The sequence below is a fragment of the Aplysia californica genome, unplaced genomic scaffold, assembly GCF_000002075.1.
Source record: "Aplysia californica isolate F4 #8 unplaced genomic scaffold, AplCal3.0 scaffold00013, whole genome shotgun sequence".
In the NCBI taxonomy this organism is placed as follows: domain Eukaryota; kingdom Metazoa; phylum Mollusca; class Gastropoda; order Aplysiida; family Aplysiidae; genus Aplysia; species Aplysia californica.
Window position 1 is genome coordinate 1,647,953 of NW_004797283.1, and position 15,300 is coordinate 1,663,252.

The 15,300-nt window shown below is 40.0% G+C and overlaps 1 protein-coding gene across 1 annotated transcript; it reads left to right on the plus strand.

Moving 5' to 3' along the window:
• Positions 1-706: 706 nt before the first annotated feature.
• Positions 707-11,342, plus strand: LOC101860545 (carbohydrate sulfotransferase 15-like). Its single transcript, XM_035970829.1, has 8 exons — positions 707-857; positions 1,813-1,823; positions 4,907-5,117; positions 5,861-5,980; positions 6,636-6,792; positions 9,043-9,196; positions 10,149-10,296; positions 10,940-11,342. Exons 1-8 carry the CDS (start codon positions 707-709, stop codon positions 11,140-11,142), a joined length of 1,155 nt encoding a protein of 384 aa, XP_035826722.1. The 3' UTR covers positions 11,143-11,342.
• Positions 11,343-15,300: the final 3,958 nt, after the last annotated feature.

The following is a 15,300-nucleotide window of genomic DNA, read 5'->3' on the forward strand; positions in this document are numbered from 1 at the left end:
CTCTTCGTCCTCCCCCTCCCCCTCGTCCTCTTTTCCCCCTCCTTTTTCTCTTTCTCCTCCTCTGTTCCTCCTCTTTTTTTCCTCTTCTTCCTCTTCTTCTTTATCCCCATTTTCATGGAGGCCATGTAAACGGAGTCAGGTGTTGTCCCTATACAACGCTCTACGATAAGTTAGTAAACAAAACAAGCTTCCCAGTAAGACTGAAAACGTTTTTATAAATATTTGAAAACGTTTGAAGATTAGGGAGAAGGAATAGCGAGGCACCAAAAACAGTTAGGCTATCCGGTAAAACCGGAAACATGGCTTACTAGCCCAATACACACTTGTGGTCTTTTGTTATTACCCGAGGCCTGAGCAGTAGCTAATACGGTTTTACGTGTTGGGAGTGAATCCCGTTTCCTCTTTAAATTAGCCATTTTCCATCGCGCTCAAAGATTCCCAAGCGCAATTGGACTCTGCTGCTTGCAATTTGATGTTATGCGCTTGGCGAGTGTTTTGCTTTGGTGAGAGTTTTACTGCGCTCGCAACTGCATTAGGTCATAATATGAGCACGCGACGCTTGACTATGTTTTAAGAATGGTATCGTATTCTTTGAGGGAGCTTGTCAATAACTGAGCTTAGAGACGCAATGAACAATCACCGCTTTGTTACTGCTATCTTTTGTTATACTCATTCGTTTCTACACATCTACTATTCCCAGAACTTCATGCAGGTCCTCGGCTCTCACGCGCGCATGTGTTGGAAGCACAAGTGGCTGTTTCTGGCAGTGGGCCTGACTCTGTACATCACGATCTTCATCATGGTTTATACTTTGACAGTTGCTAGTCGCCTCCCGCCGGGCAAGCCACTCAGTCTGGGTGAGTCGATAGTCGTTGTTACCGGCGCCTTGTGTTTTTATCTTTTGTTTGAATGTCATCTGATGTTGATTTGATTCTCTCTCAGTCATCGTCGTCCTTTTTGTTTTTATTGCTGTCGTTTGTAGGATAATTATTAATGTATTTGTCGTTTTTTTTGCTGTAGTTATTGTTGTTTTTGTTATTGTTGCTTGTGCTTTTCCCTTATGTAAGTAGTTACTTGGAGTTGCTTTGATTCTCAGTCGTTGTTATCGGGTCGTCGTCGTCCTCTTAGCGTTTATTGCTGTCTTTCTTGGCGATATTAGGACAATTATTGTATTTGTCGTTGATGTAATTGTTGGTCTCGTATTTGTTGTAGTTATTGTATTGTTATTGTTATTGCTGCTTTTTTCTTATGTCATTTTTGTGTGTTTTTGACGCTGCATTAATTGTAGTTGTTGCCTTTGAAGTGGACAAAGATGCTGAAGGTGGTGCGAAAAGAAAAAAAATGATATTTACGATTATGCCCAGAATAATGATGATGATGATACTAATGATGATGATGATGATGATGATGATGATGATGATGATGATGATGATGATGATGATGATGATGATGATCGAAGAGACAACGTTTATAAAAATGCACACTCCCCTCTTCTCTCTTGCTGTACCCGCCCCTCCTCCCCACATACACAAACGCATACGCGCCCAACAAACTCGCACCCGCACACACACACACACACACACACACACACACACACACACACACACACACACACACACACACACACACACACACACACACACACACGCACACACACTCACTCACACACGCATTCACAAGCATTTACACATAATATGTACTGAAAACGTTAAGAAAAACAAGAAAAAATGTTATCGCACCACCTCCCACTTCCTCGACCTGAAGAAAAAAAGTCTTTAATTAAACTGCATGTTGTCCCATAAAATGTTTCAGGTACCTGGCCGGTACTCAATTTCTTTTCCAAAAATGTCTTTCAATAATGTTCCACGACAGGTGTTCTTCAAGATTCTGTCCAGAACGTGTTCAAAATCGTCCCCAAAATGGATTCCCAAAACAACGCACTTTTGGCCCTGTCACACCCGTTCTATAAAAAGTAAGTGCGATGTAGGTATATCTCATAGGGTAGTTAAAGTCTCCTCTTGATTTCTTAATAACAGTTTTTTTAAAAAACAATGTGTATCACGCTTACGTGTACGTACATAAAGATTTAAACATATACATTATACTTGTGCATAAACATATTATATACATACACTCTATCTATCTATCTATCTATCTATCTATCTATCTATCTATCTATCTATCTATCTATCTATCTATCTATCTATCTATCTTTCTATCTATCTATCTGCTTGCCTGTCTGTCTGTCTGTCTGTCTGTCTGTCTGTCTGTCTGTCTGTCTGTCTGTCTGTCTGTCTGTCTGTCTGTGTGTCTGTGTGTCTGTGTGTCTGTGTGTCTGTGTGTCTGTGTGTCTGTCTGTCTGTCTGTGTGTCTGTCTGTCTGTCTGTCTCTATATATATATGTATTATGATATAATATATAATGTAAGATTTACTGTATTGATACTCGTTTACAATGATCGCCTATGTACAGCAGATGTTAGATTGCGTTTCAATGCTCACAATGTTAGACTTAAGTGCAGAATTTGATACTATTGATCACTCCATCTTATTAGAAAGGTTGTAAAAGACAATTAGACCATCTGGTAATGTTCGTGAGCGGTTCACGTCATACTTAACTGGGCGTGCACAGTGTGTTGTTGAGAACAGAAAGAAGTCAGCTGTGTGCAGCTTAAAGTACGGGGTAACACAGGGGTCTGTGTTGGAACCACTGTTATACGCTTAGTACACAGCACGACATAGTTCATGCATAAGAAGTCACGATTTCTCCCATCACATGTACGCAGACAACACTCAGCTGTACGTGTCTTCAGAGCCAGGTAACACGCTCAAAGCATGACAAATAAGTGTGTAGACGAAGTCAAGGCGTTGGTGGTATCCAACTGACTGAGGTTAAACGACAAAATAAACGATGATAAAACCGACATAATTTTATGTAACCCAAAGTCTTCGGTGAGACAATTTGATAGAACAGATCATCTTGTTGGAAATGAGAAAGGTACTTTTATAAAGCAAACCCAAAAATTTAGGCGTTATAAATGACAAAAAATTGTCAATGCACCACCGAATCCCAAATCTATGCTAGGCTGCATATTTAGATATCCGAAGAATTGCACAAATGGCCCCTTTTTAAGCGAGACATCTCTTAAGACACTGATGTCATCTTGCGTATCATCTTGTATTGGTTATTGCAACTCACTCCTTATAAACATACCAACAAAACTATTGTATAAACTGAAAAGGCCTTAGAGCCAAGCTGCGAGAGTTGTTCTCAAAAGGCCTGTAAGAGAACACACACCACCATTGCTTTTTGCAGCAACGTTGGCTCCCTGTTAATGCCCGTATTTCTACAAAGTTGCAGTAATATGCTAGAAGTGTTTAAAAGATCTGGCACCGCAAGATTTGTCTAAGTAACTGTATGAGTATATTCCATCTGGAAAATCTACGATCTATCACTAAAAAACAACTCAAGAATGTACGGTGTAAAACTATTTTTAGGAGGCACGTCTTTTTCGACAACTACTAACTGCCTCAGAGTAGAATTCCCTCCCACTGCATAGCTTGACCCACAATCGAGGGTCGCTCCTCCCGTTAAGAGAGGCGTCTCCTTTGACCGCAGTCAAATACGGCATAAGAACACATTCATTTAAATGTAAGTAACTAGTTTTATTCTTCTTCCGAAAGCAAGTGTGACCAGTAGCCAGAGTGGTTGTCTTTTTGTATATGTGTTGTTCGTCAGATTCCAAGAGTATATTATGTATTTGAAAGAATTGTTGTTCGTTGAAAGGGCCAATTTACACGAAGCGTTGTTTTGAAGCTTATTTAATTGTTTAGGACTTAGAGCTACCAGGGAGTGAGCGCTATAGAAGTGAACTTTATTATTGTAATCATTATTATTATTATTATTATAACTTCATGGGGTCTGGAAAATATAACTATTGTCAGCCTGCCTTTGCCAAATCTTCCTTTTATCTACCCTCCCAGCCATCAAATCATTGTAAGCCCTTCCAAGACCATTGGCTTCTTCATACATCTTGCTGATAATCGTTTCAACTTTTGATAAACCTACGTTCGAAAGTCTTTGTTCTACACTAAACAACTGAATTGTACGAACTTCATAAACGTATCAAGGTCTGACACTATATTTTAGCAGGAGTTTTTAGGCACTTGTAAGACAATTGGGTCATATAAGTGTGGACGATAAGGGATGCTACGAGAGAGTAACATTCAAAGAAAAGAAAGAGGAGAGATAAGGATGATGAATGTTTGATAGTAAATTAGGAGAGCAAACCACACCAGAGAACCCACCAACCACCCACTGACACAAGTAATCTGATTCCAGTTTCAGCCGAAACGATCTGCGTCTTTTGTTCAAACCACTGAAAGCTGTTGGGGAATCTGAACACACCCACGACAACATCGCAAAGTTTCCCTGCACCCAGAACAAAGCGGGGTTCCAGCTTGGCCCGAATGACACCCAGGATATTATGTGTGTGGTAAGTTAGGGGACAGAGTCCAACATAGACATTGATGTACAGAACAGTTTGAAGACATGGAATAACATCATGAGGCTATTCCATGACAGGGAAAGGTGGAAAAAGAAGTTCAGCATGTGGCCTACTAAAATACGCCATGTGAATCTCTATACAGTCACTGGAACTCCTTTAAAAAAAAAAATCGCAAATCGCAGATTTTCAAGATTCAGTTACTGCATAAAAGAATTAATTGTTTAAATTTTACATTGAGTCAACGTGGTCTCATCTCCGACCTCCTTTTCTGCCCCTCTTTTCTTCTAAGCTGTTCCTCTTAACTTTATACCCATTTCCCTGCATCGTGCTCGTATTCATGATATTACTGTTTGACGATGACCAGCTTCTATATTTGGTTTTCGTCATAACGATCCACAGGCTCGACCTTCCTACATCCCACATCTGAAGAACCCGTGCTTCTTTCAGCAGAAGATGAGGTTAGTCCAATGTGTGCCCTACTTTCACGTGCTAGGGGTTGACAAATGTGGCACCACGGACTTCCACTCTCGTCTGACGTCACACCCAGACGTCTTGGAGAATAATGGAGGTCTGGGGAAAGAGATTTACTACTGGTGCTGGCTCCGATACGGTAAGTGACTTAAAAAAATAGGTGTTCTTACGTCCACATCGTCACAATTTAGATCATTTAGGAGACAGGCTTCCAACCCTGCATGTCAGGGCCATCCCGGGCTGAGAAGGATACGCCATCCCTGCACAAAGACCGGGATACTCGATAAAAATTCTGTCCCCACTCGGGAATCGAACTCAGGTCCCCTGTCTGCGACACGGAATCGTCTAACCTCTACACCACAGACGCCGTCGGTACGTGACCAAAAGCTGCAAAATTAAAATCTGAAACAGACGGGTTACTTTGCAAATCTTTTTATTTATAAAATTCACATACTGAAGTAATTTTAACGTACAGTTGAAATGATCTAAGACAGAGGAGAGCAGTGGCTGTTTCAGATAGATGGACGTCTTACTCAGTGTTATTTTAATTTTGATTAAAAAAACAAAAACAAAAACGACAGGGGGGAAATTGGAAGTGCCCGTTTGTACTGGTGATTAAAAAACAACAACAGGTGACCATTCGTTAGAGCAGATTTGGCTGTTTTCTATTAATTAGTTCCTTTTGTATGTACGCAACCGTGCGCCAAGAACACAAAGTACTATAACTGAATGTTGATTACTTTCTTCTATGCCCCTAATGCTGTCACCCCCTCCATTCCCGCTTCCCCACAAACCGCAACAACCATACTAGATTTTAGGAATAACGAAAGTCAGACGTATCAAGAATCGAAATATATAATACAACATATTGTTCTTTGACAGGTTTGTGGATGATGGGCCATATGCTCAAACGAAGATTCGGAGCATACCTTGGCCTTTTCACCACCCCAACCAAAAAAATTTCGGATGAATACATGTGGAAGAAGCGACAGCTTATCACAGGTATGGGAAACAAAGGTGTTTATTGGCTTATTGATTCAAGCAATTAATTTTGAACTATCTTTAATGGCGCAGAGCTTTATACGCTATGGATATAACTGATGTTAATAACGTTTTATTAGAATTTGTGAACAACGTTTTTCAAATGTAATTTTTTTTTGTGCGGCGCTCATGTGCATGTTAATGATTTATACCATGTATATGTGTGCGTGTGTGCGTGCGTGCGTGCGTGCGTGCATGTGTGTGTGTGTAAGTGTGTATGTGTGTGTGCGTGTATGTGTGTGTGTGTATGTGTGTGTATGTCTGTGGTCGTATGTGTTTATTTGTCTGTGTGTGCATATGAGAGAGATAAAGAGAGAGAGAGATAAGGGAGAGAGAGAGAGAGAGAGAGAGAGAGAGAGAGAGAGAGAGAGAGAGAGAGAGAGAGAGAGAGAGAGAGACAGAGAGAGAGAGAGAGAGAGAGAGAGAGAGAGAGAGAGAGAGAGAGAGAGAGAGAGAGAGAGAGAGAGAGAGCAGGTGGGGTTGGGTGTGAGAGGGTAGGGGGCAGAGGTCGGATCCACCAACAAACGCAGGAACGGCAAAGAAATTATGTGCTGATCTAAGACTACCCAAAGACACCACCAGCAAGTTCTAACTATTACCATTATCTCCCCTGAAGGTGATGGCACCCCTATGGACTTCTGGGATTTCCGTGGCTGGTACTTGGATCCCCAGAATGCTGGGCTTGATGAGCCCAAGTTTCTGACTCCACACGCCATGCGGCATATCTACCGCAATCCAAAGTTTTTCATCCTGCTCAGAGATCCAGCAGAAAGGTAATCCAGCACAACCCTTGATATAATTGGTCGCTTTTAAGCACAAGGGGGCTATACCGAAAAATGCTGTTTTGAGAAAATCGAAAGTAAAGTTTTTGAACCCTTATTCAGTTTCTTTAAAATACAAGGAGAGTTTCTCTATAACTAAATAAATGTACACGCCAATGGAACCAAACATTTCCTATAGGTAGTGCAATGCCCACTTTTGGTGTAGGTCTAGATTTCTCAAAACCCCCGAAATCTGGGTTAGCTTACTTGTCCTTAAAAGCGACCAATTATGAAAAAATAAATTCCACTACTATTGATTTCCGTGGGGAAATTTGATTTACAATACTGTAGCGTAATATAATAATATGCATAAATACGGTGATGAATACTGAAAGGTACAGATATACTACAAACACGTCATTAATGGTTGCCAATGCGCAGTGCCCTGTTTTAAAAAAAAATAAGAGGTTGGGATGGGGGTGGGGGGGACTTTCAGTTGTAGCCACCCCCTCCTTCTTCTTTTTCTAGCCTTTCTCTCTTACCTTAATTCGTATTCCTCTTCATCTTTCCCCTGTTCATTTACCCCCTCCTCTTACTCCACATATAATTCAACCATTCTAACTCAAGCCAGGGATAAACATCTACTCGTACAATGTTTATAACTAACCCACGAAAACAGGGTAAAATGTACAGCCTCTATTGTTTTACTATGGAAACTGAATAAAAATTACCAAACCGTTAAACAAAAAGTTCTTGATATTATGTGTCCTTATAATTTATGATGTTTCACAGAAATCTCTTCTGTAAACTGTGTATGTCTTTAGTCTCGTGGGCCAGTAGCCTTAAACATTGAATACAATATCGATCTACAAGGGGCGGCTCGTTGGGTTGAAACGTGGGCGTGCACAATTAAACTATCGCAGGTTAAAATTTTGTGAAGGGCGTAGTAAATGAGATGCTGAAAGATTCCGACATCTTTGTGTTGGTGAGGACCCAGTTCTTTAATTTTCACTCTCTTTTTGTCACTTCTATTTCGAGAACAAAATCTATTTGTTCATCCTGCATTGGAACTGAGCACTGAAGTAATAACACCTTCACCACTACAAACCCTTCAAAGTCAAAGGCTCTAATAAATGTGATCGACTTATGTCACGTTTACCTTGCTCAAGTTCAGGATCATAGAGATGGGGCCGGACCTAAAATAATCGCTACTTCAGAATTACAAAGGTTTATCTACTCAGTACCTAGATTTGAGAAATTTGGCGCCAAAGATTGAGTTTCACATGATGTCAAGCTTTTTCGAAATCAATTCTTTAAATATCTTGATAAGGACGATTTTGATAGAGCCGATAGAACACTCGGTTTCTGACCTCGTGGTCTTAGTACTCAAAACGGCAAAAAATGTCAGATAGAACTTTGTAATTCTGATGTAGCGTAATGGTAAAACAATGAACAAATCGCAATTCACTTAACCACTACGCTGGATTGCCCCAGAGCACACATAACATGGGCATCTAATTGCACAGGCTTTCCTGAACAGCTTGAGATCGCGTATATTTTTCGACTGCATAGTATGGGTGATGTTTCGGTGGGTGCATATTTATGATTAGCCGTCTTATTAATATTAATGTACTATCGTCAGCACTTAGCTTAATACAAAGCTCAATTTTTAGATCAGATTACCAATGCTGAACATCCTATTATGCTTAGGTAAAATAAGAGGACCTTGGTAAGGCATGGCAGATGTTTTACCGCGTTACAGACACAGTAATGGCCTTTAAGACGCCAGAGAGGACCTTGTATTGATAAAATCTGTAGATGGTGCTTGTTGCCGCCTTCTAGTATTTTCTGTCTATGGGTGCCTTACGCAAAATAACATTCAGATATTTTGGGCGACATTCCACGGCCGTTTTCCATGGGTGAACTGCGCCTGTTATCTTTCCTACCTACTCCACACACTCTTTTCCCCTTCATGTTGCTCTCCCCTCTTCCTTATCCTGTTCCTTATCCTCTTTCTTCTTTTCATCCTCTTATGCCTCCTCTTCTGCTTCGTTCTCTTCATCATTCGCCTCTATATCATTGTTCTTCTTCCTCTTCAAGATAAGGAGAGGAACCTTTTTCATGTACTCACAAGCTCTCCCCTGTTTTGTAATACATTCGTCACCTCTAATCTTCGACACTTATATGACCTATTTGCGTTGCAAGTGCCGTAGAACTCCTATTAAAACCAATTACAATGTAATACTTTGTTTTGTCACCCAGACTCTACTCAGACTACATGTTCTTGGGCTATGGTCACTCGCCCCAACAGTTTGCCAGAGACGTTCCTCGAGCTATTGGTATGATGAAGGCTTGTCTAGCAGTCAACTCCACGAGACAATGTTTCTTCAGTGATGACATGTATCACAAACTTCCAGTGAGTATTTCAAAGATGTTTCTTGTGTGCAAAAGAAATACTGGTAATCAATTCACGGACACGGACTCATAGTCATACCTGGAAGACAAATCTGTTATTTCTTTCTGCAAGATATATTTCATCAAAATGCCATTTGCAAGGTAGATAAGAAATGAAACAAACCAATATATTTTGAATGTTGTAAACAAGTCTGTACGTGTATCATCAATGATAATATTGAAGTGCAGAATGTCAGACGTGGTCTGCAAAGCCAGAAAAATGTAGTAGCAATGAAAAAAAACCGGTAGCAGTATTATCTTTAAAGGTAAAGACAGATATGAAGCATAGTGAAATGCCATTACTTGATGTTTCTAAGCATTAAAACAATTGTACAAACTCCCAGTTCCGACAAAAGTTCAGACCAACTGTAGTCGTTTTCCACATAGTTTAGTGACAAATTCAAAGATCAAATCCATCTTTCTTTCTCCTCGTGTAGGAAAGAAGTGCTGCTTGTCGAGACTAAAAATACCCAAACAAAACAACACCCCCCAACACAAACAAAACAGCCTCCTACCAAAACCCCCTTCCCAAATCCCTCCTCCCCAAAAAAAAACAACAAACCCCGACTCCCCCCAACAATAAAACACAAAACAAAACAAAACAAACAAAACAAAACAAAACAAAAAAGTAAACAACATTCTGTTTGAGAATGGTTACATAATACATACCCCACAAAGAAAGAGAGAGAGAAAGAAAGAGAGAGAGAGAGAGAGAGAGAGAGAGAGAGAGAGAGAGAAGAATTAAGAATGCTAAAAGCTGCAAATAAATAAAATAATTTTACAATGCACAGTCATTCAATGGGCAAGAAGTTTTGGCATATTGTTGATTTTACTTCAAATATGAAGAAAACTAACATTCTCGGGAACTTTATCGTATACCCCCCCCCCCCCATTCCTACCCCTTGTTTCCCCAGATGCGAATCCACATCAGCTGTTACTCCGTCTTCCTGCGTGAGTGGCTGTCTGTGTTCAACAAGAAGCATTTCTTCATCATACGTACCGAAGATTATCACGCAGACGTCGCGGGAACTTTGCTCGACGCTTACGAGTTCCTGGGTGTTGGTGAGAAAACTTTCATGAGTCACTTCATTAACCCCTTCACTGTTACATGCATGTAAAAGCACGGCGATCTCTTAAACTTTTCTCTGCCCATTTTCTACTGCTGTTTAAAGGTCATTTTAGAAGAACAAACTGCTTCTTGAATAGTTGCTCAAGGTACGTTATGGATTAATCCCTTTTGATTTAGTATTTTTATCTCGTCTGTACAAATGTAGATGAAAACGACACAGTACTGAAAGGGTTTCCTGTTAGTGTTTTAAACCTAGCCTTCATAATTGTTCTTTGAAACACCGCCGGTTCTTTTAAAGATTCATTATCGCCCTTTAAGTACATGTATATAAACGAAAAATGATTATTAAGTTCTGCAGAGATGCTTTATTCTCTCTTTATATAGTTTAGTGTCCTCCCTTTGTTTAACATTATTTTGGTTTTCAAACACGGAAACAGGGAGAAATGTGAATGTTCTGTTGGATTCTTACACAATTTGACATCTAATCAATTTCTGCTTGGTAATAAGTTCCCCGATGGGACTATTATAGTTTAAGAACAATGCCTTATCCCAATTGATGTAAAACGATCTGAACCTTATTATAACATTTCAGATCATCTCTTGACTTACCCCCCCCCCCCCCCCCTTCCTCCCCAGGCCGCCCTGCCAGCAGTACTTTTGAGGACGTCCTCAAACAGGGCATCAAACACGAGACGCCGTCTAAGAAAAGGGCAGGAAAAATGTTACCAGAGACCAGAGCCTTGTTAGATGAATTCTTTGCAAGGTTCAACATAGATTTAGCCCAACTTCTCCAAGACAGACGGTTTTTGTGGGGAACGTCTGAGTTCTCTGATGGTTGAGACGAGCAGATGTATATGAGATACAACAGTCCGTGTTATACCGAAGTTGCTTTCACGATACATTCCAAACCTTTATTGATCTCGTACAATGCTGTTAGAGGCTGGTAAACTGTTGACTCAATTGAGGAGGAAGCTGAATTATGCAAAAAGACTGCTAGACACTTTACATAGTGTGTTGTGTATGAATTTCGGAGTATTTTTCCCTAGAAAATACTCCCCCCCCAAAAAACAAAACAAAAAACAACAACCAAAAACAACAAAAAACAACAACACACACAATAAAAAACTACAACCAAAAACAAACTTGTCTTGTACAATAACCCCCCCCCCCTTTTTTTCCCCTTAAAAATCCCTAAGTACACGTAATAGGTCAGTAATGTTCTTGCACGTTTTCAAAGTGCAAATGGAGACATTGGTCCACTAGAGTGAATTGTGTTTAATAACTGCTTCAAAGATGTATCTTATGCTTCGTGGTCTCTCATCCACGTTCTGACATTGTCACGTAAATCCCTTGGGAGTTTCATGTGGATGAGAGTTTCCCCGACCCAGGCTCCAAAGTCGGCGACATGTGACGACTTACAAGTCATAACTGCTGACGACTGTGAGCACTGACGGGTCATAACACGTCAACCTCTGAGCTAGAGATGACGCCTCCAGGTACCCAGGTATAAATGTATGTCCTCTGACATGGATTATGGACCCTTTGCATCGCTCTTCCTGTTTCAGGCACAGACGTCTAGTTCCTGGAACACATATACGCGAATTTCCAGTGTTCGCTTAATTGTTATAATTTTTTTCTTCCTGCTCTTTGTCAAGATATCAGTCACCTTTGTGTTGCTTCATTAAATCATTGACTCCCTTTTCTAGTCTCTTCAAAATCCTATTTCTTAAAAATAATTACTTAAGGGAACAATTAATCATACTAGAAATTCATATTATTCGTCTGGTATGCTATATCATGCATTAAGATGGATGGCAATAGAGACAATAAATATGGTCTATTAGCATAGAATGCACCTTTTGCTACCAAGTTGGAGTCATTTCTCGTCAATGATAATGATTAGAACTTGCAAGGGAGATGACTGAATATAATGTTTCTAAATTCTCCTAATTTAAAATTATTTCCCTTAGTAAGTCTATCGCAATGTATACGGTAAAAAAAGCGAAAGGAAAACCCAAGTACTAAGTAGACAGATAAACAAAACTAAACAAAAGAAAGAAAAATTAACAAAACAACTAAGTACATGTAAATAATAACATAGACCAACTTTACTATCACTCGCACGCGCACGATTAAATGTTTTGATAACTGTTCCGGAACATTTTTTTTCAGACTCGTAGAGAAAGGAAAAGAAGAAAAAGTGAGCGTTATGTGCAGCCTTTTTGGGTCTCGCGTTGGGGAATTTCTGCCCAACAGCTGAGTATGACATGAATTTCATTACACTCAATTTCCAGTTTTGTGATACCACTTCCTGGTGTGACCATTTGAGTCAATTGGTTGAACGCCGTGACTTTCGAAACATGTTTTGCACGTTATTGAGGGGATACCTGGCTCGGACGACCATGAAACATTATACCATGCTGTTAGCCTATCCATATCTGGAAAACAACAATTTGTTGTTGATTTCTGGAGTCTTTACTATAGTTTTAGTATGCGTTCCACCACACTTGCTACACAAATTAAGTCATATAAGTGCCGAAGGTTAGAGGTGTTACAAGAGAGCAACATAGGCCTACTTACAAAAAAAAAAAAAAAAAAAAAAAAAGAAAGAGGAGAGATAAGGCCAATTTGTTGTGTTTGATAAGAAAGTAGAAGCAAACCACATCAGATAGCCCTGCAAACTCCCACTATCCGGAGTCTGAGGCCCCGAGGACCATTTCTCAAAGCCAATGACTGTTTTAGGACAAAGCTCTATTGCTGTGTCTAATAAAACGTCCTATCAAACCTCTATCGTCCTTACCTCTCCTCCATATTTTTGAAAGCCATTCACTGGAAAACCTTTAATCTTTGGCACAAAAATGACTTATCTGTGTGTCGTAAAACTTTTAATAAAACAAAAACAACAACAACAACAACAACAACAACAACAATAACAACAACAACAAGACTAATAAAATAATGACCACTACAACGGTCGTTATTGAGACCAAAACCACGGAGAAAAGTCTGAAGGGTAGAGCGATGTTTGGGCATTTTATCGTCTAGTGAAGACACGTTATGAGACCATCTGGGTACCAAACCGGGACAAAAACACACATAACAATTGACATTTTAGGTGGGTTTTTTTTTTTAAGAATGAAGGAAACACTGCATGCCCAAGAACAGGCGACAAAAACATTATCATTGCAAGTTTTATGACAAAACACGCACATGTATCTTCAACTGTTATCGCATCATCATTACTGCCCCTCTCACCTTGCATCAGACAAACACTTTCCGCCTTTTCTTATAATTGGTAAGCCTCTTGATATTATTCTATGTCTTCCCACTTTTCCGTATAGCATTCTACATTCCACGTGGCATTCACCTTGATCTCATACCATGTGTATTCTACAGTAACAACCGTTAACATTCGGACTGAGGTCTGTGTACACACACTGACATACACACACACACACACACACATACACACACACACACACACACACATACACACACACACACAGACACACACACACACACAGACACACACACACACACGCGTCGCGCGCCCACGCGCACGCACGCATGCACACACTCACACACCCACACATACACACACATACACACCCACACTCCCACCCACACCCACACACATACACACACACACACACACACACACACACACACACACACCTACCCACACGCACACACCACACACCTACCCACACTCACACACACACAAACACACACACACACACACACACACCCGTTGAACTGACCGGATTCTTTGTACATGAAAGTGTTTTGCTCCCAAGTGCGAAAGAAGCACCCTGTATTTGAGGTTTTTTAGAACCTCATTATAGCACTTTCGAAAGTGAAAATTTTGTCTTCGCAAACAATGTGGGCGAAAAAAAAAAAGAAGCTTATTGAAGCGGCTTCAGCAGCTGACACTGCCCAGGGTACAAAAGTGCAGGCTTTTTTCGAAAAGATATAGCCTAAGTCACAAAATCTATAGTGCAACTCCGAAAACTCAAGAGATTCTCACATTAACAAGTTTGGCAGTTTCAAGCGGAATCTGTGAAACTCTTTTGTGGATGTTCTGGACTTTTGACAACTTTTGAAGACATACTATTTTGAAGTAAAACTTCTTTATTTATGTGGGTATTTTGACTCTGTTTTCTTTATTTGGAACTTATAAAGGCAAGCAAAGAACATGCGTGCAGTGCAATAATGAATTATATAAATTCGTGTTTATTATTTGTGTATGATGGTTCGAAATACTCTGATACGTTGCCTTTGGCCTCTGCCGTCAGACAAAGTGTCCTCAACGTTATTAAAACTTATTAAAGAGTTCATTGTGCCGTTCTCTGACAAAACGTCTACAAGTCAATGAATTTCGGGAGGAGGGGGGGGGGGGGGGTATTATATTGTTGAGCACAGGGAATGACATTCTCTTCAGGTTTCAAGTTCAACCGTTGATATACTGTGCAAAATAGTTTAAATATTATAGAAGAAAACCGAAAATCGTTGATTTCTCGAAACTGCTGTGAATAAGAAAAGGGCGTTTTGTCAGAGTACGGCAGCATTATTGTTAAATAACACTGTTTTATGACATCGTGTCGTGATTGTGGATGCGCATTACAACGACCCCAGTGTTGCGCGTTGAGTCACGATCTTGTACGTAAAGTAGACACATATTATGTAAGACATGCTTGGTTTTTAAAAAAAGATTTTCATTCTCTCAATCCCGTGGAACAGTTGAAAATCCTATCACAGATATTGCTCCCTTATCTTTCAGCCACGCACAGGGTCGTTGTTGGAAGTAAAAAGTCATAGTGGAAATATTATATTAATACCACTTTTGTTGGCGTATGTCTTCGTATGCAAAAAAATGCATACTTTTTTATAGCGTCTGTTTGTCTGTTTGATCGAGTGTGCACGTGTGTTTGTTGGTGTGTGCATGAGTGAGTGTGCGTGTGTGTATTTATGTGTTGTGTGTGTATGTATATATATAT

Excerpts from the sequence above, each read along its gene's own strand:
- LOC101860545 (XM_035970829.1), top strand. The coding sequence starts at position 707 with ATGCAGGTCCTCGGCTCTCACGCGCGCATGTGTTGGAAGCACAAGTGG. Across the intron at positions 5,118-5,860 it reads CTGGTGCTGGCTCCGATACG|GTTTGTGGATGATGGGCCAT; the intron begins GTAAGTGACTTA and ends GTTCTTTGACAG. Across the intron at positions 5,981-6,635 it reads GAAGCGACAGCTTATCACAG|GTGATGGCACCCCTATGGAC; the intron begins GTATGGGAAACA and ends TCTCCCCTGAAG.